General features: G+C 42.2%; 3 protein-coding genes across 3 annotated transcripts; all 3 read left to right on the forward strand.

Moving 5' to 3' along the window:
• The first annotated feature begins 5,168 nt into the window (after positions 1–5,168).
• Positions 5,169–8,703, forward strand: LOC308393973 (uncharacterized protein). The gene is made up of 2 exons (XM_080878055.1): positions 5,169–5,289; positions 5,737–8,703. The coding sequence occupies exons 1-2, from the start codon at positions 5,271–5,273 to the stop codon at positions 7,683–7,685; spliced, it is 1,968 nt and encodes a 655-aa protein (XP_080734181.1). The 5' UTR covers positions 5,169–5,270; the 3' UTR covers positions 7,686–8,703.
• A 4,946-nt stretch (positions 8,704–13,649) lies between these two features.
• lrrc15 (leucine rich repeat containing 15) lies at positions 13,650–18,374 on the forward strand. Its single transcript, XM_080877622.1, has 2 exons — positions 13,650–13,892; positions 15,968–18,374. The coding sequence occupies exon 2, from the start codon at positions 15,975–15,977 to the stop codon at positions 17,673–17,675; it is 1,701 nt and encodes a 566-aa protein (XP_080733748.1). The 5' UTR covers positions 13,650–13,892; positions 15,968–15,974; the 3' UTR covers positions 17,676–18,374.
• Positions 18,375–20,354: 1,980 nt separating this feature from the next.
• LOC308393739 (uncharacterized protein) lies at positions 20,355–23,036 on the forward strand (the record flags this gene model as incomplete). Its single annotated transcript, XM_080877694.1, has 1 exon — positions 20,355–23,036. The coding sequence occupies one exon, from the start codon at positions 20,355–20,357 to the stop codon at positions 22,950–22,952; it is 2,598 nt and encodes an 865-aa protein (XP_080733820.1). The 3' UTR covers positions 22,953–23,036.
• Between the last annotated feature and the right edge of the window lie 3,576 nt (positions 23,037–26,612).

Genomic DNA, 26,612 nt, shown 5'->3' on the forward strand with positions numbered 1-26,612 from the left:
CTCTCTCCCTCTCTGTTCCTCCCTCTCTCTGTTCCTCTCTCTCTCTCTCTCTCTGTTCCTCTCTCTCTCTCTCTCTCTGTTTCTCTCTCTCTCTCTCTCTCTCTCTCTCTCTGTTCCTCTCTCTCTCTGTGTGTTCCTCTCTCTCTCTCTCTCTCTCTCTCTCTCTCTCTCTGTTTCTCTCTCTCTCTCTCTCTCTCTCTCTCCCTCTCTGTTCCTCCCTCTCTCTGTTCCTCTCTCTCTCTCTCTCTCTGTTCCTCTCTCTCTCTGTTCCTCTCTCTCTCTCTCTCTCTGTTCCTCCCTCTCTCTCTCTCTCTCTGTTCCTCTCTCTCTCTCTCTCTCTCTCTCTCTCTCTGTTCCTCTCTCTCTCTCTCTCCCTCTCTGTTCCTCTCTCTCTCTCTGTGTTCCTCCCTCTCTCTCTCTCTCTCTCTCTCTCTCTCTCTGTGTGTGTTCCTCTCTCTCTCTCTCTCTCTCTCTGTTCCTCTCCCTCTCTCTCTCCCTCTCTGTTCCTCTCTCTCTCTCTGTGTTCCTCCCTCTCTCTCTCTCTCTCTGTTCCTCTCTCTCTCTCTCTGTGTGTGTGTTCCTCTCCCTCTCTCCCTCTCTCTCTCTCTCTCTCTCTCTCTATCTCTCTGTGTTCCTCTCTCTCTCTCTCTCTCTCTCTCTCTCTCTCTGTGTGTTCCTCTCTCTCCCTCCCTCTCTCTCCCTCTCTCTCTCTCTCTCTCTCTCTCTCTCTCTCTCTCTCTCTGTGTTCCTCTCTCTCTCTCTCTCTCTCTCTCTCTCTCTGTGTGTGTTCCTCTCTCTCTCTCCCTCCCTCTCTCTCTCTCTCTCTCTCTCTCTCTCTCTGTGTGTTCCTCTCTCTCCCTCCCTCTCTCTCTCTCTCTCTCTCTCTCTTGTGACCAGGAGATATTTTATTTTGTATTCTTATGATCACAGTTATAATTAGAAGTATCAATCATTAATCATTTACCATTGTGGAATCTGATGACAGTATAATCTTTGTTTTATATCTATGGTAATCTGAGTAAAGATTAATGTATGCAGGTTATCATCATTGTAATCAAGTCTCAAATGGTATCCACAGCATTGTATTCACCGTCCATAACTGGAGGGTCCAGCAGGACCTTGTTCTAATTCATTTGCAGGCCTACATCAGAACATGCACATAGAGAGTTATGTAAACACGCACGTTCACCCTTATTTACACAGGGAGGTCATGTCAGGACATTCTCTAGTTGGACACACAGGCTCACAGAACTGCACAACATGACATGTCACACACTTGTTTTTCTCTAAAGTATCATCTGATGTTTGTATAAGGAGAACTTTGGACTATGGGGAGACTGTTATCATTTCCAGTAAGGTCTAACTGTGTGATGTCATCATGGGTTATATAAGGATGGGGAACGGTCCACTCTTTGGAGATCTGTGGCTGTACGCTTGTCTTCCCATGCTTCTGTCTTAGAAGCATGTAATAAAATCACTATGTTTGTCACCTACACGGACTCGGCTGTTTTTCCTTCTTACCCAAACTGAACCAGACGTAACACTCTCTCTCTCTCTCTCTCTCTCTCTGTTCCTCTCTCTCTCTCTCCCTCTCTCTCTCTCTCTGTTCCTCTCTCTCTCTCCCTCTCTCTCTCTCTCTGTTCCTCTCTCTCTCTCTCTCTCTCTCTCTCTCTCTCTGTTCCTCTCTCTCTCTCTCTCTCTCTCTCTCTCCCTCTCTGTGCTGACAATCAAGCCAAACACCAACATCATCAAATATACAGTTAATAAATAAATAAATAAATAAATCACAAATCTTTTTTACAAGTACAAAATATTTATGACCACATTTTGAGCCCATAGAGCAGCATTTAAGCCAGGAGGTGACTGCTGTTCGTCGCTGGATCGTTGTCGACTACGCGTTAGTGAAGTCAAGCTACAGCAAGTTTAGTTAAGAGTGTTTTCCTTTGTGCGTCGTTCTTAACCCTGTCTACAGAGCTTCCTGGATTTTCCCCCGTGTGATTCCCGTGTGGCAGTGTCGGAGTGTGAGCCTGTGATCGTGTGAGTGGATATTCTGAAGAACGCGTGCTAGTGATGGCCAAATGAAGCTTTCTGAAGCATTGAAGCTTGAATTGAAAAACGGTTCATTACTCGAAGCTTTTCAACACAGTCCTCTCTGGTGACATCTGGTGGCCAAAAATATGAAGAGCAGCTTGAATCCACAAACTAAAACCAACTGCTTCATTATGATTGCCCACTCTACAGAGTGGAATTTTGTCTGATATTGGGCCACCGCTGTGTTGCTTTGAACGTGTATTTTTGGGGGTGAAAAAAATGTTGTTTATTTCTTTAATACATAATTTTGACCAGTAAACTTTCCTTGTTTAAATATGCACCATGGTGTGGTCTTTCTTTGCTTGTGACTTCTTGATGTTGGTAAATACAATAATTGAAAAGTACCACGCTACATGTAATATACATATAATAATGTACAACACATTATGGAGTATGTTTCTGCTGTGAGGTCCTGCCTCCTTGTACTTATGCAATTAATCGCCGGACAGGCATATTTATAAATAATATTATATTAGGGACATTTTCCTATACATATTTTTGACCTGGGGGTAGAATTGATTGTGAACTGGAAAAGGAAAATGCTTATGAACTTGCAAATTAAAAACATGATGCATTTAAAGTAGCCCTTTTTCATTTTTATTTAAGAAGAGAATTTGTTCTAGTGTGCGATGGCCAAACCTGTTCATTTTCGTGGAGATCATTTCTCCTGCATTAAGGAAAATCCCTTCACATGGCACAGAGGAGGCTGGAGTGCAGAGAAACTGGTAGAGATGCAGTTATACGGTCTACCTGGGCCCCACAAACTATCAGCTAAAGAGAATAAATAAATTAAATTGCTGCACATTTTGCAGACTAACATTTTCAGATGAATTAAACAATAAAATATATATTTTTACAACATTACATGTAAAGAGTCAAATGGAAGTTTTTCTAAAGTTATTTAATGATATTTATATTATGAAAATCAGATTTTTGACATTTTAAGTTTTTCCCGTTTTCAGATAAAATAAACACGCACAAAACAAAACAAACAGCCAGAACACAAAGCTGGAAAACCCACCCGATCGACCAAAATCAACTCAAAATACTCCCACACAACAGAACCTCCTCTATTCCTCACTGGCTCCAAATCTCTCAGTAGAAATATCAGTGGTTCGCTATCTGTCACCATCAAAACACTCCATAAATCACTTCCTTATAAACCAGGGAATCAGACACCGAAGCGGTTATGTTCTAAATGAAGCTTCGGACGTCACTGATCACGTGACTCTGGCCAAACGAATCAAGCTTTTTGTGACACACGCACCGGAGCGTCAGCTTCAAGCAGGCCATCACTAGCGCGTGCTTTCCCCTGGACTTCCCTGGAGACCCCTTCTCCCCCCACTCAGCTGTATATAACACCCCAACCCCGCACATTCTCTACACCTGGTGACTTGTAAATAAACCCTTCTCGTGAGCATCAGAACCAGAGTCCTGCGCTTGAGTCCTCCTCCAAACCGTAACAAAAGGAATGTAACCTTATTTTAACATGCTGTTTAAAATGTCAAATTGTTGGTTTAATAAGTGAATATGAACAACTTACCCTGTAAGTGACCTGAAGAAAATGTGGTGGCAGGAGCTTTCTACAGTAACTCCACACTGGGGGCGTTTTGCTCCAGCTGATGTTATAATGACTCTATTAGAGTAAAGACACTTTAACACTGCTGATTTAACACTGGGAAATTTACTGTGCATCAAATATCGGATTGATTTTAAGATTTTATTGCTTACATTCAATTCAATTTTATTTATATAGCGCCAAATCACAACAACAGTCGCCTCAAGGCGCTTTATACTGTACAGTAAGGGAAAATCGTAAGTAATGTTGCGCCTTGCTATTTAACTGAACTTCTCAGCCTGTATCCTGAAGGCACTTCTATCATGGAGTCAAATGACCTTGGTGCAACCTCGGTCTCAGAAAACCAGAGGTGATCGTGCCTTTGCCTGCTGCACCGAACCTCTGGAACAATCTTCCAGCTGATATTCGCGCGCCGGAATCTATTCAATCTTTTAAAACACGATTGAAAACTTATTTATTTGATCTTGCATTTTCAGTTAGTGATTTGTCGGCTGTACACTTTGTACTTTTATTACATTTTGTATGTAATTTTAACCTATTGTTTTACTGGGTTTTTGCAGTTGATATTTCTGTGTTGATTTTACCGAACTTTTACACTAAGTGTGAAATATTTGTTTTAACATAGTACTCCCGGGCTAATTAGTGCTTTGTTTTATCTGGGAATTTATTTATACTCTACTATCGTACCCATATGCAATTAATTTTGTTTCATATTTTATTACTGAGAAGCACTTTGATGTACCTCCGGTCTTTAAATGTGCTATATAAATAAAGTATTGATTGATTGACTGCCAGAACAAAACATCTGTCCCAAGGTAAAGTCTCTCATTGCACAATTTTCCCTCTCTGTGATTTTGACTGTTAACCTCACACTTTACAGAAATGTTGTACAGAAGGACAGAGTCTATGAGCTCAAACCTGAAAATGCTTGTACTTGAGATGTTCAGCACTTTTTTGAAAGCACTTTATAAATAAAGTTATTATTATTATTATTATTAAAACACAATTAGAGTTCACCCACTAATCTACCAATGTGAACACAAGTATGCTTTACTCGCTTTTATTAGTTTAGTAACAATACAGTACATGCACAAAACGGCCAAACTTTCCTGCTGCAGATATGGCCGTTATCTGTTTCTGTCCAGCCCATGAGCTGCATACACAGGAAATGAAACAGCACCCTCTGTGTCAGTCAACATTTGTGATGGCAGGTTTCAAACGGAAAATATCATAGAAAACATGAATTTACAAATAGCCAACCAAATGTTGCACATTGGGAAAGTCAAACTGAACAAAGTGCATGAAATGCTCTGAAGACTAAGATGACATCAGTTTTACATTAATTTGTAGCATTAAAGTATCCAGAAAAGTGAGTCCAACTTTTAAATAAATCAAAAATCATAATGCTGACGTTTTCTTGCTAGCCTGAACTCTAGAATTAATCTCAAGGCCTGAGCAGCATGAAGGATGAGATAATGTCTCTGGGGCAGACGTCTTGGTGAAGCAGGGGCTGGATAGCGTGACAGACAGAGAGTGCGCATCTTCTAAACACAGCAGTAGAGAGAGGAGCAGCAGGCAGCACGGGAGCAAACAATCCGTGATGGATCTTTACTTCAGAGGTTAGTCAAATGCTTATGTTGGTTTTCCGCCCCACGTTCAATGCTTTTGAAATGTATCTATGAAATAACATAATTTAATTTTTTAAAAATATTTTCATTATGATTGCTATTATTACTGTGTTACTACATCATTAACTCCGTTTAAGCCTTTAATGCCTCATATTTGATACATGAAAGCTTTTGAGACTTCAGTCATCAGTTTTTTCTCCCTGAAAAACCCAAGTGCACAATTTATTTTAAGCAATAAATTGCAAAAATATATATGAAAATAAACATTTAATTGAAATATCAGAAGGTTCAATAAATGCTCCATGTTCAAAACGCTATAATGGCTCAGACTTCAGGAGGTGAAGTTTTCTTTTATACAGATAAAATGACTAAAATGAGTTATTAAAATCGAAATAAAGAAAAATGTGGACTCTCATTGGCTTTATTTTTACTTCCCAGGCACCACGTGGATGATGCCCTTGCTCTTTATGATTCCAGACTTTACCCACAGCAGTTCTTGCCCCAGCAGTTGCCGATGCAACCCTCAAGGCGCTGCCATGTGTACTGGCTCCACCATCACTGATATACCGCCTCTGCCTCTCCACACATACCTGCTGCAGCTCAGTGTTACAAACATGAATGTCCTAAATGAGCGAAGTTTAGCAAATCTGGACCTCCTGCTGCGTTTCAGTCTCATAAAGAGTCATCTACACACCGTCCATCCTCAGGCTTTCCTCATAGCTCCCCAGCTCAAGTCTGTCAAGCTGTCATCTAACGATCTGTCGACCCTTCCTCCTCGAGTGTTCAGTCCACTTGCTGCTCTTGAGCAGCTGCATCTAGATGGGAACCAGTTTGAGAACATTCATCCAGACATGTTTGAAGGACTGGGTGGGTTGCAGGATCTGGACCTAAGCCGCAACAAACTCAGGAGTCTTGATCCAGACCTATTTGAAGGACTGACCAACCTCACCTTTCTGAATCTTGGAAGGAACTTCATAAAGAAGCTTCCTCCTACCATCTTTCACTCCTTGACTAAACTTCAGCAGCTTATACTCTATTACAATGAACTAGAATTTCTAGAAGCTGGCATCTTTGACAAACTCATCAACCTCGTGGAGCTAAAACTCCATCAAAACCAGATTGCCAGCCTTCCACCTAAAGTCTTCTGGCCTCTGGGGAACCTGAAAAACCTGACCTTATCCTCCAACCAACTTCAGGCCATCCCAGAAAAGAGCTTCTACCACATGCCAAAGTTGGTCAAACTCACCATTTACAAGAATCCACTATTATCTCTACCAGATGAGCTGATGGGTCACATGCCCGACATGACAGAGTTCTATCTATATGCCACCAACCTCATCACGGTTCCTGGAAATTTGTTCGCTAACATGTCTGGGCTGCTTATGCTGAACTTCCATTTAAATGACAATCTGAGGGACCTTCCACCAGATGTTTTCTGCTGTCTTCCAAACCTTCAGAAGCTCTCGCTAAAATCCAACAACCTCCATTATCTTCATCCCCAGCTATTCTCCAAACTAACCACCCTGAAGAAACTTCACCTCAATGACAATAAGTTGTATGGCCTACCAGAAGATATCTTTAAGGGTCTTGGAGAGATTCTTGAAATTTTATTGAACAATAACAACCTTAGCAGTCTTCCAGGAGATATTTTCGTGTCTCTTCCAGCTTTGATGAATCTGACTCTGAGTGGAAACCCCTGGGATTGTAATTGTGCTATCAGAGGCATTGCAAGATGGATGAGACACAATGAGCATGTGCTTTGGGACAGAGATGACGTGATGTGTCACACTCCAATCTACCAGCTGCTGCATACCGTTGGCTCGCTGCATGATGAAGAGTTCAGCTTTTGCAGTGCTACAACAGCCAAGAGTTTTCCTCTACAAGATTTGAACCGGTCACCAACACAACCACTCCACATGTTGTCAACCTCTGGACAAACATCAGCTTTAACTTCCATAACCACACCCCCCACAACGGCTACTCGATCCAAGGAAGCGGCGATCCAAACCACTCAAGGAGCTACCCAAAAAGTCCCTGACAAAATAACCACTCAGACTGTAAAAGCAACCACATCAGATGATACAACACTCTCAGCATCACTTTCCACTGAACTTATTGGTAAATTTGCTCAGAACATGTCACCTCCTTTTTATGGCATATTGGTGATAGAACCGGGGCCTGAGTTTGTCCACCATAACCATCAGAAAGGCTGGGTGTATGTGTGGTTTCTGCCCTCAAACACGGCTTTGGCTGGGTTCCTCATGTTCTCTCACATCCTTCTTCTAGCTACAGGGTTGTCGCTTATTCTTGCTACCATGTATGGCATGTATCGCCTCCACAAGGCCACGTATAAGCTAAAGGCTGAGTGTGCTCGTCATGAGGCGTAGCGCTGGCTTATCGGGCTGGTGCACAACTAGATAAACGATCCTCTTCTAGCGGCTGACAATTACTGTGTTTGTTTTCTCTGAACACATTTCCTCAGGAAAATCAGACTTTGAAATATGATGGAATTGAACCCTGTGGGGTTTTTCAGAAAAAAGCACATTCAGATGGTATTGTGTTTAATTTTATATCACAGCTAAACTAATATCTGTCAATAGTCAGCATACAGAGCAAATATTTGAATGTTCATCAATCAAATGGGAAGATTTTAGGTCTATTTTGAAACTGGGTAGCTATGCAGACTGCTAAAGTCCTGCCTGTTCATGTCCAAATTATTCAAATTAAAAGTGCCCAACACTGGTAAAAAGATTCATGCTATGATGCACATATTCAAACTCTTTAAAAAATATTGTGGTGTAATTATGATAATAATGATAAAATGAGAGGATTGTATAATGCCTTATATACATATATCATTGTTTATTCTATAGTCATACAGTTTCTGTTAAAGCCGGAGAGAGCCACTGAAGAATCCACCTGTTGTTGACCACTGTTTGTTTTTCAAGCATATAAAGTGAAAACCTGGTTTCTTCCACTGGTCTTTTGCTTTCACCATGTCTCGAGTCATACACACTGATGCCTGCTGTATTTATAAATGTACGTTTTATCTACTATGCCAAGACTGCAGTGCTTCAGCAGCTTATAGATAACACACGTCAGTGTTAAAGCTGCAGGTGATTTGTTTCCCTCCAGTGGTGGATACTTGAAACTGCAAGACAAAAGCGCACGACTGGACAGTGTCTACTTTTATATTTGTGCTATTTACAGATGTTTATTTCAAAATGTTAAAGCTGTGTGTGTCATCTGTTTGATCAACATCTCTATTATTGTGAATTTGTTGTGAGCTACACTTTATATACCCAGTGCCTGTTGTGTATTTCTCTTTGTAAGGCATTCATGTAATGGCCTTTTTTAAAAGCTGGGTTAGGGTTAGCTGTGATGCTGTCATCATTTGTATTTTATGCCATGAAAATGAATGATTAAAGTGGGTTTTTTTTTATATCTTAAACCTGTCCACTTCTGTGATCAAACTGCTAAATATTTGACCGATTGAGCAGATCGTGGTCAAGATTTTGGAGTATCTTGTTTAATCCCACAGCACCTGTTATTCGAACAGCTGCTGTAAACAACCATTATTCCTTATCTGGATTTGACTTCCTTTTCAGGAATGTTACAGAAATGTGCTTTCCCAGAAGGAATTACACATCTTCACAGGAAGATTATGCCCTAATCTTTGTAACAACGTTCAAAACAGGAAACACATCTATCCATGATGTCACGAGGTCAGTATGTTTAGCTTTTGAGATGATGAATCCATTTATGAAATGACGCCCCTGTAATTTCACAAGCCTCTGTCATAACCTCAAAAATGTGAACGTACATCCAGCCCAGTTCCCTTTTTAATAACTGTGCAACATGTTTCATTACAAAGCCGCTCTTTAATTCTACCGAAGTTTTGACACAAATGTTTTTCATGAGAAAGGAAATAACTAAAGGTGAAGTTCGTACATTTAAAGTTTCATTTGTGAGCAGCTTGTCCTCACAGTTGGACATTACACATTGTTCTGTAGAGACTAAACAAGGGGCCATATTTGCCTGAGTCACAATAATTTTTCAAGTCTTTTAAACCCTAAAAATGACGGCAGATGCCACAAATTCCACGAGAGGTGATTGGACGCTAAACCAAGCAGCAAACAAAAGAGGATGAATTGGTGAGCAGTGCCCAAGTTCATTGCTATGACAACAGGTGATTAGGACTTTCCAGCAGGCTGAGCTCACACAACAGTGGGCACATACACAGGGTCAGCGTGGGGAGAGGAAAACTGCAGGGGCACAAGAAATATTGGACCAATGTGGAAAACAAGACTTTAGGAAGAGAAACAAAAACCTGTTGATTCATAGCTCTGGGAGGAATCTTTCATTTGTCTATGTTAACCTTCTAACTTTGACCGTAATGCCAGCTGGGAGGGATTTCCCAAAACATGAGCAAATGTGGAATTCCCAGAGTCTTGGCTGCAGGGTGGAATTTTAATGCTCTTGATTAAGCTGATGGACATTATGGACAATGCTGGGCATCCTCTGCACACGGCCATAAACAACCAGAAGAGTCTGTTCAGTGACAGGTTGCTTCTCCCCAAGACAAGAACTAACAGACTTAAAAACTCCTTTGTCCCACACGCCATCAAACTGTTTAACTCCTCTCTGGAGGGGAGAGGGAGGGGAGACAGGAGGACAAAGGAGGGAACAACTAAGCTGTAGTGCCTCTGCACCTCACTGTGCAATACCTTGTGCAATACTTTTTGTAAATAGTCAACAGTGCAATAGACTCAATACTTGAAATGTGCAATTCACTTGTATTTTTATTTTTTATTCCTATTTATTCTATTTATCCCCTTTGTATATTTTATTTATATTTGTCTCTGTATTTATATATGTGTGTGTGTGTGTATATATATATATAACAGTTCTGTAACTGTAACTTTGGTCGTTGCTGTGCTTTTTTTGGAAGTCGAATTTCCCAGAGGAACCCACCCGAGGGATTAATAAAGTTCTATCTTATCTTATCTTATCTTATCTTATCTTAAGCCCAATAATAAGCTGTTTATTTAAAAAATAGGAATCTGGAGAACTGGTGCCAGAGGAACAACCTCCTTCTAAACGTCAGTAAGACAAAGGAGCTGATAGTGGACTTCAGCACTAAGCAGGAGAGGAACTACCAGACCCCCGTCATCAACGAGTGCCCAGTGGAGAGAGTGGACAGCTTCAAATACCTCGGAGTTCACATCACGCAGGACCTGTCATGGTCCTGTCACATCAACACCGTGGTGAAAAAGGCCCGACAGCGTCTCTACCACCTCAGACGCTTGAGAGACTTCCAACTGCCCTCCAAGTCTCTCAATCACACCACCACACAGTACTGACCCACACATATGGTTCTTACACACACACTGGACTTTCTGGACTTTGGTTTTGCACAACACTGGTCACTATATTCTTCATTTCCGGTTAATACTTGTACAGCTGCTGTTATTGTGTATATATTTATTTATATTTCTTCATACATTCTTATATAGTTCTATATTGTGTATTTTGTTGTACAGTTATTTTATTTTCAACTTTAATTTATATATTTTATCTTATTCTTTCCCAGTTAAATTTACCCTTCATTCTAATTTGTGTTGTACAGTTATTTCATTTTTAACCTTAATTTATATTTTATTCCTTCCTAGTTAAATTTACCCTTTTTAATTTTTCATATTTATTTCCTATCTTATTCATAGCCTTTCCTTTTTTGTTTTCTTTAGGTCACGAGCAGTTGTCCAAGCATTTCACTACATATCGTACTGTGTATGACTGTGTACGTGACAAATAAAATTTGAAAAAAACAGGCTGTAAGTTGAGTCATACTGAATGTACATATCCTAATATTCCTTTCTAAATCCTCCGTAAAGAACATGCACTCGTTACATCACAAAGAAGAGCAGCTATAACTGTAACCCTGCTCAATCCGGCTTCTTTTTTATATATTATGTGTTCACTGAAGTTCACTGAAATAATAAGGTGAACATTTGATCAGTCTGTAAATCTGTGAAAGGATTTCAAAGCTTGGTATCTTCACATGGCTCTGTAACTCACAGCTAAGTGTTTTCAGTTGTCACAGATTGCATGTTCTGGTCAGTTGATTTTATGACTGAGAACTTCAGCACTCACAGTTACATGTGTAAGTTTGTAATAGTGCATTTAAAGCATTTCTTTAAATGCTCTCACCCCAACCAGTCACAGCAGATGGCTCCACCCCTGCCGGAGGTTTCTTCCTGTTAAAAGGGAGTTTTTCCTTCCCACTGTCACCACAGTGCTTGCTCATAGGCAGTCGTATGATTGTTGGGTTTTTCTCTGTATGTATTATTGTAGGATTTCCTTACAAAATAAAGCACCTTGAGGCGATTTGAGGCTGTATAAATAACTTGAATTGAATTGAATGCTGAGGAAAGGCAAGTGCTGAAGCTTTTCTAACTGCTCCGTAACATTAAATATTGTATACCGGTCCTCACTCATAAGTTGACATTTCTATGGTTCAGCACCATTAAGCTGGTTTGTCTGGATTGAAGCTGAGCGCGCTGGTTTTCCTGTTTGTTCTCACAGGCTCTCATGGGGGAAGGAATTTACTGTTTCTCCACAAACTGGTGTGCAGGTATGTGTCCCCAGCTTTCACAGGCTTGAATCCAGATAAGTGTTTCTTTGTGGACGCGAGTGGATCAGGCAGCTTTGTCCACAGGTCTGACAGGCACGTGCAAAAACACGGTGAGTGGGTAATCTTACTCAGGAACAAGAAAACATGCTTCACCTATCAGGAGAGTCCAGTCTCACTACAACATGACAATTTTAGTTCAACAATCCAGTGAGGAATAGAGAGGAGAAACGAGGTGAGTGTAAGTGGAATCAGACATGCCACTGGCTACTAGGCAGCCACGCCCATACCTGTGAAGAGCACCTAATACTAATACTAGTACTAATCAAATGTCAATAATAAACATATGCCATGCGTTTCCAGCAGGAAATTCTTTTTATCCTGAACTCTTTTACTGAAAACTGTAGAATTAACAGGATAATAAACTCAGACCATTTTGCATTTAATCATTAGTTATTGGTTATTAAACTCTGGGTTTAAGCCTGTCTGTCCCAGAGGTTTCTTCCTGTCAATCTTCCTCTTTTTCTTTGCAAGTACTTTCTCGCAGAGTTGCATCTATTTGATGGGATTTTTCTATTATTGCAGGGTCTTTACCTTACAATAGAAAGCACCTTGAACAGAAGAACAGAAAATGCTATCTTGTCATGCAGTCTTTTGGGATACTAATTTAGAAGCTATTGTACACAGAATGTGGGATAGATTTGCTTTATAGTAAAATATGCAAAACTAAAAACATACAATAGCTCTCATGTCGGAGGCATGTAAATCAAATCAGTTATAAAACACAATTATTTATGTTTCAATATTGCAATAAAAGTGTTTAGGACAGTTTTGTGCACTGCAGCAACATCTGCCTTTAGATGAGCTCCACCCTCATTATCTGTTTCCAGTAGTTTCCTGTGTGATAGAGTTTAAAAGCTAAAAGCTGCATATCACTGGCAGATCAGAGCCATCTTTTTCACCTAAAAACCAGAAAACAAGACAAATTTAGCACTAAAGCTTAATCACATAATAATTCCCTTTACTGTTTGTGATATCAAAGAAACCGTTCCACTCTGTTTTGTAATAGCGTGTTTGGCTCACATGAGAAATATGCACACAACACGAGCAAAAGCTGTAGAGGCAAGGAAAGCTTCGTTGCTTAATTCTATCCAGATGTACTAAATGCTAAAAGTTGTTCCTGAACTTACCCGCACAAGACTTTCATTATGATATGAAAATAATAAGAAAATGAATAGAAAATGTATCATTTTTGTTACAGCAGAGAGAGTGAACGCTCATTCAGTGTGTTTGTGGGTGGATTGTGTTACAGTCTGTCCCTAAAAGTGGATTTGGGAAACCAAACCCATCCATTTACAAGCATACCATGAATGTTACTCCAAAGATATGTGCAGACCATACTTTGCACACCCAAGCAGACACACAAACAACATTGCCACAAACTAAAAACACAAAACAATCTCCATTGTTCTGTCCAGAGTCACTTGTCACCCTTCCTGTAACCTCTAGCACACATATACATCTTTCCTTGTCCATTAAATAAAGAAGCTTGAGGCATTAAAAAAAGTGTCTTTGCTAAGATGAAACAGAGACCAAATACCCACATAAACACAAAATCAGTTCAGTCCCAGGCTGGTACCAGAGGGTGGGGCTTCTGCTGGTCTGATCCCCCTCCACCACATTTAGAAAAAAAGGGTGAGTGTGTGTGAGACACCGAGGGGGCCGGGGGACGGCCAGGAAGCTCAGAAACAGGATCTACACATTTCTTGTGTGAGACAGAGAGAAAAAAAGCTGACTTATAAAATTTGACTGATGACGAAGAGCAGGAAAATGTGATGGTGTGAAAGTTCAGGCAGTGCTGGAAACTTTCAGAGGATTAGTAAAACTGAGGAGGAAGGGAGGACGCACATAAAAGAACTCCACACCGACTCACTGTCTCTGTTCAGGGATCGCAGCACGAGAGGTAAGCTCAGCAAAACAGCACGCTGGCCTACTTTGTTCCTTTATTTGACTTTTTCTTTTTTTAAAACTTTTATTTACTTAAGACTTAAGATGTGTCCAGTATATTTCTGAGGTAAATGTAACAGGAAACAAACAAGATAAAGAAGTCGGTGACAGTAATGTGGAATAAGATATAATGTTAGTTTTTCTTCTTGTTATTTTTTAAATATTAAATTTATAATACGTTGTATAGTCATGTGTTTTCATGTGTAAAACAATTAGCTTTTTAATATGTCATTATTATAAGAGTTACGTTTTGAATTACATGACAAAGTGTATTTTTTATGTCATGTCAGCTACGGTGTTCATCAAAACATGCTAAATAAAACATGCATGGCCTTCTGCAGCTCTGCTCCTACGCTCTTTTCACAGAACATAATGTTCTGAGCCTTTAATTATCGAAGGGAGAAAAACATCTAAGGAATTACTGGTGAACTGGAAATGGTTTAACCATTATATTACAACACAGATCATTTCAGGCTGTCCCAGTGACGAAATGACAGTGGGTTTGGGTTGGACTGAGAGGATAAAGTCTGCCAGAGATGACACATAGTTTAGGTGTTAATTTACCTTTTCTTCTCCCTCCTGCTGGCTCCTCCGCTTTTTAATACGGCGAAAATGATCCCATATAACAAAAGGAAGGGTATTCCACGGATACCTAAATTTTATTTTTCAGTAGTTCGGTAATTAGAAACCCGTCTATGACTAAAGTCTGAACTCTGACCGGCCATATTCACAGCAGGAAAGAAAAAGGAAATAATCATGAAACTGTTCGGTGTCTCTTATAGGAAAGTTAAAAGAAATAAGAATTATGAGGAATTAAATGAGGTATTATGTTAGTATGGCTAGAAATCATGTAAACGTTATAAAATTGTAATAGCAGTGGAAACAATGACTTCACCCTCACAGCAGGAATCTAGTACCACCTCTCCAACCTTTTAATGAAAACAGAAAAAATGTGTTAAACTGTGAGCAGCTGGGACGGACCAGCATGGATTTTATGACCTCCTGCTTTTGATGAAAAAAAAAGAAAAGAAGGAAGTTAAGAAATCTGATGCCTTTGAGTTCGTTTGAAGGATATTTTATTTTGTCTTTACAACGTTCCTTCCTGAAAGACACTCTTGTTGCAAACTAATACATCTCATCTACTGAGAAGCAACTCAGGCTTGCCAGCCCTCAGTTGCAGGACTGTGAATTTGGTGAATTTGCGTGGAGAAGCAGGTCATGATGCTGGCAAGGTTTTGTTCCAGGAGCCGTCTGTGCCTCTACAAACAGTGAGAACGGCTCAGCTTCCAAACTTGTGCAGGCAGTCTGGCATGCTGAGAAGCAGACAAAACACTGAATTTCATTTGCTAACAAATATTCAGTGTTCACTTTCAAAAAATTTTGCAAAACAAATTATTCAGGCATGAGTGGTTCAAAATTACTGCTTAACACAAATGCTGCATACACGGTTTTGCTGCCAGAGGCCTGCCAAGCATTTAGCAGTCAGTTCTGTTGGTGGGCAGTGCTCCTAGCTACGGGCAACATTGGATTAATTTATGCAAATGTCGGCTTCCTGGACGAAACACAAACTCAGAGGCTACACCATGAAGACACTGTTACTAATTAGAGCTGCATTCAGTAGAACTTTCCTATCATTGTGATGGTTCTGGGAGCAGAGAATCCCAATCTGACATGGAGAGGAGATAAATAAATCCTTTTCTTTACTGCCCTGTAAGCAAAAAGGTTTTGCAATAATAAATCAAATTTCAGAGTAGGTCCAGTGGCGTTAACACACCAGAAATGCAACAATGTCCATTTTCCCTCATGAATATCCAAAGTGGAGCAGTTCAGTTACTTTTGTAAGCAAAAATAACAGCGTTTGTTTAATGAGCGCTTGCTGGCCTTCCACATAAAGCAAAATCCCCACAGGTTGTACACAATCTTAATGTATCCAGACTTCTTTTTCTTAAATATGGCAACAAACATGGCTCACACTGATTTGTTTAGTGACTTTGGCATGTAACCAATCAACATATGTTTCTTCTATTTTAGGGCAATAATGGAGCTGCCAACGACACTTCCTGTACTCCTACTTCTCATGGCCCTCAGTGTTGTCTGGGCGTGTCCGGATGGATGCCAATGTAGAGGAAGCACAGTCCAATGCGTTGGCCTGTCAAACTTCCCCATGCCGCTGCCGTCATCTGCCACCAAACTCTATTTTTCAAAATGCAGTTTTAACTCTCTGGAGCCAGAACACATGACGAATTCGTTGGATTTGTTGCTAATTAAAGAATCTCCTTTGAGGGAAGTGCGCCCTGGCACGTTTAATTCAACACCACATATCGGGTCCTTAACATTAACTGGTACCCAACTGCAGGATCTGCCAGAAGCCTTGTTGAAAAATCTGCAGAAACTTGAGGCTTTGACACTAAGCATCAACAACCTCTTAGTACTTCGGCCTCAGTGGTTTTCCCTGTTGACCGAGCTTAGAAGACTTGACCTTAGTAGGAATCTTTTCACTGCAGTACCTGTGGAAACTTTTCATCCACTGAAACAGTTGAGCTACCTTTCCCTTTCTGGTAACAAAGTCAGCCAGCTATCTAGAGAAACCTTTAAGGGTCTTTCTCAGATCATAACTTTACGCCTTAATAGAAACATGCTACAGGAGCTTCAAGTTGGTACTTTGGATGACCTTGTAAACCTGGGAGAGCTGTCACTACAAGACAACCAAATCACTCACCTCCACCGTGACCTGTTCTCCAAGACTCCAAAACTCCAGAAGCTGTTTCTCTCCAACAACAAGATCACATCTCTCCCAGAAGGGATCTTCCTAAACGTGCCAAATCTTTCCCAGATCTCCCTGTATGAAAACCAGCTGGAGACTCTGGGGCCAAGGGTGTTTGGGCCCACGGCCCTTAAGGAGCTGTGGCTGTATGACAACAAGCTGAGTCGTGTGGAAAATGACACGTTCAGGAACCTGACTCAGTTACGCCTCCTGGTCCTCAGTCGTAACCGGATTAGTTATGTATCCACCAGTGCATTTAGAGGATTGGAACAGCTGGGAGAGGTATCCCTGCACACCAATCTGATCACGACCCTGCAAGCTGGGACTTTCCAGGTGCTACCAAGACTGGTCAACATTTCTCTGGAAAACAACTTCATCAAATCCCTCCCACGTGGTTTCCTCCAGGGTCTGACCCACCTGGGACAGATAGACCTGCGAAACAATTCCCTCCCTAACCTACCACAGGAGAGTTTAGATGCCCTTACTGCATCAGAGGAAGTACTCCTCCAGCAAAATCCCTGGAGGTGTGACAAGGATATTCTGCCACTTAGGGACTGGTTGAAGCAGCACCCATCAAAGACCAACCAAAGCCTTGTGGTCTGTGACGCTCCTTCCAGTCTGAATGGCGAGATGATTGCTTTGCTGGCAGATGAGAACTTGGTATCTCTCAGCTCTACTCAGGAGCCCGTGCTGACCTCAACAGAGAAGAGGAGGAGGCCACATACACCTCCAGCCAAAAGAAGCACTCCCTCACCAGCTGTCAAGACGACCCCCACCTCAGAGTATGAAAAGGTAACCAGGAGTGGACAAGGGAATACTGGAAGCATTTCTCGTGATATTTCAATCACCCTAATTGTCATCGCAGTAGTGTGCACTGTCATCATCAGCACTGTAATTATCAGCTGTATTTGCTGGAGGAGAAATAAGAGTGGCACGGGGAATATAGGCCGCAGGAGTACGAACTCTGTGCTGTAGACTGCAATTCAAACAAAGCACACGAAGAACTTTTAGAGGGCGACTTTGGAGAGTTGGTAATTGAGCCTGAAAGGCACCAGAGAGTTCATTACCTTTCAGTTTTATTCATCAGATTTACCCCTCAGTGTGTCTTCCTGACTGTGCATCTTTGAGGAAAGAGATGCCATCTTAAATACTAACTGTAACAACAAATGCCTTAACAACTTTTGGCCAACCTGGACATATTTGTGAATGTAAACTGAAACATGCTTCGCCTGTTGAGTTAACCACCCAACGACTGTTTTTCATTAACAATTGTTGCAGCTTGACGGCTGATTTTGTGCTAACAACCCAACATTTAGCAAATAGTTGAACTTCTTTGCAAAAGCGTTACAATATACATACAAAAGATGTAATATGGAGTTCACTAGGGGCAGGGATAGCTCAGTAGGTAGAGTGGTGGCCCCATGATCGGAAGGTCGGGGGTTCGATTCCCCTGAACAGCTACCCTGAGGTACCCCTGAGCAAGGTACCGTCCCTACACACTGCTCCCCGGGTCCCCAGTGGCTGCCCACTGCTTCACTGAGTGAATGGGTTAAATGCAGAGAGGGATTTTCCCCACGGGGACCAATAAAGTACACTTTCTTCTACTATACTATACATCACGCTTCAATAGCCTGAATAAATGCAACACTTCTAGTGAGAGCATGTGCACGCTCTCTTATTGTCTCTTATTTACTGAGCTTCACCATTCATACTAGGTTTGACAAGTCTGACATTATTTATATAAATATATACATTGTTTCATATTTGAATTCTTGTGAAAATGATTTTAAACACGTGAAAGTTTTCAGCATGACACTGACATAGTGGGTTGTACATTTAATAAAACGTAACAAAAACAACAACCCAGGAGTACTAATTTTTTTTCCATCCATCCATTCACTTCCGCTTATCCTTTTTCAGGGTCGTGGGGGGCGCTGGAGCCTATCCCAGCTGTCATAGGGCAAGAGGCGGGGTACACCCTGGACAGGTCGCCAGTCTGTCGCAGGGCTAACACACAGGGACAGACAACCATTCACACTCACATTCACTCTCACATTCACACCTAGTGGCAATTGGGATCATCCAATTAACCTATCCCCACAAGCTGCATGTCTTTGGACGGTGGGAGGAAGCCGGAGTACCCGGAGGGAACCCACGCAAACACGGAGAGAACATGCAAACTCCACACAGAAAGACCCCGGCCTGATGCTGGAATTGAACTCAGGACCTTCTTGCTGTGCGGCAACAGTGCTAACCACCGTGCCACCGTGCCGCCCACTAATTTTTTTTAATTCATTTATTTTAATATGGTAAAATTAAAAGAAACAAGGCAAGCCTCACGCTTCAATCACATAAATCCATACATAATAGCCAAGTACAGAGTGTCAGCATGAGTACCATTGTCAAGGTCCGGCTGTGTGGGAGGCAGGATGTGGACCCAAACAGAGGACTTAGAAAACAATAAGTAAACTTAAAATCTAACTGTAATGCTGACTATCCACAGAAATAACAAAAGAGCAAAAACTTCTCCAGGGCAAGAACTGGAAATCAGAGTACAGGTATATAAGGACAACACGTGTCAGAATCAGAATCAGAATACTTTATTGATCCCTGGGGGAAATTATTTTTGTTACAGTGCTCCATTATAAGCCAACATTAAGACAAGACAGACAATACACTAACTAAGAATAGTACAATATATACATATATATATATACATACATACATAAGTCACTCATAAATAAATAGCTGAACAAGAAACATGTGTAGTTATAGCAGCAAACAGCAAACAAACAGCAAACAAACAGCGTGTCAGGGAGACACGCTGCTATGAGGGAAGACACAGCAAAGAACAGAGGGAGACTCAGACGATAAAAACCAACCAGGTAATGTAAGAGATGGAAAACAAATTAAACTAAGAAGTCCAAAACACAATACCCTGGGTTAAACACCCAGTTACATCTACTATCCTCTTGGTAAAATCCATTCTACATCCACAGTACCTTCCATTACACTGCCATCTAATGGAAAACAGTCACGATAAAGTCTGAAATACTTTAGCTGGAATCCAAAAGTTCCACCTGAAGCTTGCCTATGATTACAAACTGGAAGCAACAAATTCATCAAAAATGATGTTGTGCATTTTTTCGTGCTGTTCCAGTGAGGAAGTAAAAAACCAAAATAACAAACACATGTGCGTTTTAACTGGCCTGAAATATTGTGTTAAGCATGTGTTAAACATTAATCACACAGCTATGTATGACGTTAAAGAAAAACTCCACAATCTTGAATGCACTCTGTAGACGTGTGCAGTAACTAAAAAACTGATGCCTTGCTCTTATCTCGGGCTGCAGAAGTGTGCTGCGCCACGCCTCAGATGCAACAGACTTACAGCCTGTTGGAGCCTCAGTAATAATTACCTAACTCGCATGTGTCTCGTTTTTGCTGGAGCTTCATCCTCCAAAAGAAATAACCTGGTAGGTACCCTTTTCTTTGATATTTGACTAGGTTTAAAAAAAAAAGATTTTCCAGAGAAATTGCAGGTCTGAATTTGATGCATTAAAAACAAATCATGCTAAATTACAAACCAAAATGTAATTCTTGAAAATTTTGTATGAGGGTAAAAATATTTTTTTCTTTTTCTAGTGAATAAAAATGTCCAGAGGCGAGATCATCGTTTTCTTTCTACTTTTCATGCCTGACTTTTCACTGGCTGAAACCCAACCATGTGAAAAGGCGACTGACTGCCCCAAAGAGAACCAGGCAGTTTTTAGCTCAGCTACAGAAATCCCACGCTCTCTCAGACCCAAAGTGACAGAAGTCTTTTTTTTGGTTAGCCATATTACAACAATACCAAAAGGAGCCTTTGCTGAAAACCCACAGCTTGAAAAGGTGGAGTTCATAAACAGTAACATATCATCCATCGAGCTGGGAGCGTTCGAGGGACTGAAAAACCTGAAAAATATTGAGGTCTCTGGCAGCAAATTAACGTCACTCCCAGTAGGAGTCTTTAACGACCTCAGCAACATGGAGGAACTCGTACTCAAATCTAACAAGCTTCAAAGACTTGATAAAGGTTTGTTTGAAGGCCTTAAAAAACTAAGACACCTCCTGTTGAATTTGAATGAGATTAAGTTGATTGAAGATGAGACATTTGACGGTCTTGACAACCTTTTAATGCTCCATTTGGGTAAAAACAATCTCTCTGCTGTGTCAACTCACTGGTTCTCCAACCTAAACAAGCTGGAGGCATTCCGACTTTATGAGAATCAGCTGACCACCATTCCTGAAGACTTGTTTCAGAATTTACCAAACTTAAAGGAAATCAGCTTGCATGGAAACCAGATAGAAGAATTGCCTCCCAATCTGTTCCCTCATAAAAACAAACTGACTAAACTGTTGCTGGACAATAATCTTCTAACTACTTTTCCTGAGGGGTATTTTGTTGGCTTCCCTCAGCTTAAAACACTGACCCTGAAGAACAACAGGCTGAAAAGTTTGCCACCAGTGCTGTTTGGAGAAATGCCCAAATTGACCGAATTAAGCCTCCAGCAAAACAATCTCTCCAGTCTCCCTAAAGGAGTTTTTGGCCCTCTGAAGAAAATCAGGAAGCTGGACCTGTCGAAGAATAAATTCGTCACCTTGTCCCCTGAATACTTTGAAGGCCCAGAAAAGCTCACAGAACTGAATCTACAGAACAACATAATAGAGTCACTGGATGAAGATCTGTTTGAAAAGCTACAATCACTAGCCACTCTCAAGCTTGCTCACAACAACCTCCAGACGCTTCCTGGAGATATTTTTGACCCATTAGGAAAGCTCAGGAAGCTTGACCTCAGTAACAACCCGTGGCTCTGCGACTGTAACCTGAAAGCCTTCCACAGCTGGGTGACCGGAAATGCTGCAAAGCTCACGTCTCCTCCACTCTGTGAGTGTCCCGAAGATTTGAAAGGGACGAAAATGCCCTCATTAACACAGGATCAGCTGATTTGCCCAGCACTTCCACCCACGACTACCACAACAACTACACCCACAACTACACCCACGACAACACTTCCACCCACGACTACCACAACAACTACACCCACAACTACACCCACGACAACACTTCCACCCACGACTACCACAACAACTACACCCACAACTACACCCACGACCACCCCAACCACAACTACACCCATGACAACAACTACACCCACGACCACCCCAACCACAACTACACCCACAACTACACCCACGACCACCCCAACCACAACTACACCCATGACAACAACTACACCCACGACCACCCCAACCACAACTACACCCACGACAACAACTACACCCACGACCACCCCAACCACAACTACACCCACGACAACAACTACACCCACGACCACCCCAACCACAACTACACCCATGACAACAACTACACCCACGACAACACTTCCACCCACGACTACCACAACAACTACACCCACAACTACACCCACAACAACACTTCCACCCACGACCACCACAACAACTACACCCACAACTACACCCACGACAACAACTACACCCACGACCACCCCAACCACAACTACACCCACGACCACCACAACTACACCCACAACCACCCCAACCACAACTACACCCACAACCACCCCAACCACAACTACACCCATGACAACAACTACAGCCACGACCACCCCAACCACAACTACACCTACAACCACCCCAACCACAACCACACCCACAACCACCACTACATCCCTGACTACGACAACTACACCCACAACCACCCCAGTAACAACTGCACCCACGACTACCACAACAACTACAACCACCCCAACCACAACTGCAACCACAACCACCCCGACTACAATTGCAACCACCACTACTCTGACCACGACTGCACCCACAACAACATCTACACCCACAACCACCCCAACAACAAGTACAACCACAACTACTACAACAACTACATCTCCTCCACCCACTCCAGTGATCTTCTCCTGTCTGAACGTGACAACCTCAGAGCAGCAGCAAGCTTACTTTGTTCCTCAAGACAGCACAAAAGTTCAGCAGTGCAAAACTCATCTGAAGGTTTACATTGTTATTCTGGTGGTAGAGATTATCTGCACATTGGCTCTGGCTAAGTTCACCATTTCACTTTATCACCTACTCCAGCGCAGTGAGAGGTTGTACCACAAAGTGAAACTCACCCGCTTCTCCTACAAGAGGGAAGTCATCCTACGGCCTCTGCGAGAGGCAGAGACCCGAGGACTTTGAATTTTCTGAGGTGCTGCTAGAGATCAGAGTTTAATCATCCGAAAGATCACCAGGATGGCAAATAGGCCAGAAGCAATCATACAACTTATCACAACATCCTTAAAGCTGTAATAATTCATCTTAAATGATTTGTGAGCAGTGGAGCGATAAGATGAAGAAAGAATAAGAAGTAAGAATGATGCATACACATGCATTAGGTTTTGTATCCCTTGCTCAAATGTAATGTTTCTGGATGTTTTCTCTGTTTTTGCTTAAAAATATATGCAAAAGATATTAGTTTTTTGTTTTTTTATGTCAAATATAATAAAATGTACATAATTAAAAAAGACGTTTCTGAAACTAGTCATTACTGAGATTTCCTTTAACACATTCTTACAGCAAGGGGGTGGCAGAGATCCATAAGATCTCACTCACATTCACCAAAAACAAAAAACAAGAGGTGCTAAGAATAGGACCAGTTCTGCAAATTAGAGACACTGTAACAGGTAAGAGAAGTGCTCACTAACACAGATTTGGACAGATTTGTGAACAATATTTGAGAGTCATGGGTCTTTCAATTTTAAATCATGCTTTTTATTTGTTCTTGTTTCTAATGTCTCTGTAAAGCACTTTGAATCACCTTGTTGTTGAATTGTGCTATACAAATAAACTTGCCTTGCCTTGCCTTTGTGCATGTAGAAAATGTTTCAGATCTTTAAAAAATGGGAGCAAAAGTGTTGCGTTTATATTTTTGTTCAGTGTAGTTCACTGCCACACAAAAGCAAATTCTCCCAACATGTTGAAATTGGGCTTGGTCTTCCCACACTCTGCCACCATTGCTACAAGCGATGAAGCGCCTTGAGGCGACTTTTGTTGTGATTTGGCGCTATATAAATAAAATTGAATTGAATTGAATTGTAACCTCACTACTCAACAAAGTGATCCATGTGATCCCTGTACTGACTCCTTCCCACCTCTGACAAATCCCACAGCTGCAGAATTGTCCAAGAATAATTTTTTTACAGATCACACCGCTGTGAGTGAAATCAGGAGTGTACAGGGTGAAGAGAAAAGGCGAGAGTACGGTCACCTGTGGTGCTCCTGTGCTGTGACTGACACACACACACACACACACACACACACACACACACACACACACACACACACACACACACACACACACACACTGTAGTATATAAACGCTACATATTTTCAGTATACAAAAGCATGGTGTCTTATCAGGGCCCCCTGGTGGATCACAAACGTACTGCAGGTGGGCTGCAGTAATAACAGGAATTCAGTTTGTACATTTCTGTAATTTCAATCACATTAATATAAATGTATTAATTGATATAATAAGTGAATAATTCAAGGTGGTTAGTTTTGGATATTACAACTGACCTAAATTTATTAAAGTTTGTGTTGGGTAGCATTAGCAATTTATAGCCAACAGCCTAAGAGCTTTATGTTCTTTGCATGGTTCACAAGGAAATGCATCATTTTCTGTTGTATTTGATTACAGTGAAGGTTTAATGATGGGTGGGTCCAATTTTATTTCCTGTTTTTTTTTTTGGTTTTTTTTGTTTTTTTTGTTTTTTTTCCGTGTATCGTGCCCACCCCCAAGATCCTATATGTATGTGTAATGAGAGTGTGAGTAATGTGAATGTCTAAGTTGTGGGATAAAATTGAGGCAGAGGCAGCCAGAAGGGGACAGAGGGGGGGGGGGGGGGGGGGGGTAGCCTCCTCTGCACCCTGGTGACATACCCCTACTCCAAGGTCCTGCATGTGTGGGTGGTTGTGGTGGAGCGGGAAGAGGGAGGCAGCTGGAGATGGGGAGGGAAGGAAGGGAGGGGCAAGGGACCCCTCCCTGGGGCCAGCTCCCCCGCTGACCCCAGTAGGCACCCCCATACTCCGCGACCTGCCAGGGAAAGGGGGCCCAGGCCCATCCAGACCGGGGCCCAGTGCAGCAGCGCCTCCCGGCCCCACAGAGCCCGGGACAGTCCACCCAACCCCACCACAGAGAAAACTGCACCCACCCCACCATCCACTCTTCTTCCAGACTACATAAGACAATAAACACCCAGGCTGAGATCTCCCTCCACCTCTCCTGTATCTCCCCCTCCTGCAGAGAGAGTTCCTGAAGAGAGGAAAGCTCCTGCAAGATGTGACAAACTCCCCCACCAGTTGAAGAGCCCCCCAGGGCTCGATGCACTGGCGGCACCCTGCTCCAGGGCTGGGCCCCCATGCACCCACCCGCCCACAACCCCGGCAGCACACCAACCAGGACCCAAGCCCCCGAGGCCCGGCCCGGGCCCCAGCCCAGAGACGGAGCGCCCCAGAACCTCACGCCCATCCCGGACCCACCCAGGGGCAGACAGACTACCAGGTCAGTAACCCACGTCCGTCAGCACAGACCCTCCCCTAGCCCCGCTGCACGCAGCCGCGAGGAAACAGTCACCTGAGAGCCAACAGAGCCCCTAACCGGACATGACCGCTACCCCGGGTTGAGGCCCAAGGAAGATGCCTCCGGGGAACCCCCCGACGCCCTAAGCCTGTCCCTACCCCCACACCAATCACAACAGTGAAGGCGGGACCAAACTATGACCCCCCACCCCCACTAGGTGATGGAGCTGATCAAAGGAGCCCAGAGCAATTGATCTGATGTGGTTGCAGAGGCTGTATCAAAACTAATGTAATCTAATAGATTAATTCTAACCAATATAGAAATTAAATTATTTTTATTTTTCCAGTTCATGAGGACTGTTTTCTTGGCTATGCATAGGGCAGTGAAAACCATATGGGCGATATTCTTTTCTGAAGTGACATTATCTAAGCTGCCCAACAAACACACTAAGGGGGAAGTTGGAATGTTACATTTCAGACACCCACCCATTTCCTGGTTTTCAAATGAATCGCAGCACTCTCGGCTTTGGGAATGGCTGACATAGAACGTGGCAGTAAGTCTAGCTCAGGAGCATGCCAAATACTCTTGGGCAAAATACTGACCCAAGTTTCTCTCCCCTGCGTCCGTCGGACCATGAATGTGTGTGCATGTTAGATAGAAAGCACATACTTAGAAAACGGTGTTTGTGTGAATGACCAGGCTGATGATGCAAGTTGTATAAATTGTGCTGGTGTCCCTTGTTTTCCCTTTTACTGGTGTGTGTGTGTGTGTGTGTGTGTGTGTGTGTGTGTGTGTGTGTGTGTGTGTGTGTGTGTGTGTGGTGTCCTGGTTTTCCTGGGACACCAGGAAGGGTTGTTCCCACTGTGGGGACCTGCCTCACCTGGAGGCATAATCACACACACCTGCAGCTGACCAGGCTCGTCTGGAGAGCTTCATAGAAGAGTGGCTGAGCTTCTGTCAACGCTGGATCGTGGTGTGACCTCCAGTCAGTTTCTCAGCAGTAACTGTTTGTAGTCAGTGTGAGTCTGCCACAAACTGTGAATGTACTAACGGCTGCCTCTGTGATTTCCCAGGAGGACTCAGGAAACGAGAGGGCAGCGTCATAAGAGGCACCATAAATATATTAAATATATAAAAATGAAGCTGTTAGGTGATAAACAAATTCCTATGTAGTTCCATCTGATAGCAAAAACACGATTATTTAAAAATTTGTATTAACAAACATTTATAAATAACACAAACAATTTTTAAAGAAGACAGTAAAAAGTCTGATTACA

The sequence above is a fragment of the Rhamphochromis sp. 'chilingali' genome, assembly GCF_963969265.1.
Source record: "Rhamphochromis sp. 'chilingali' genome assembly, chromosome: 3".
Lineage (NCBI taxonomy): Eukaryota > Metazoa > Chordata > Actinopteri > Cichliformes > Cichlidae > Rhamphochromis > Rhamphochromis sp. 'chilingali'.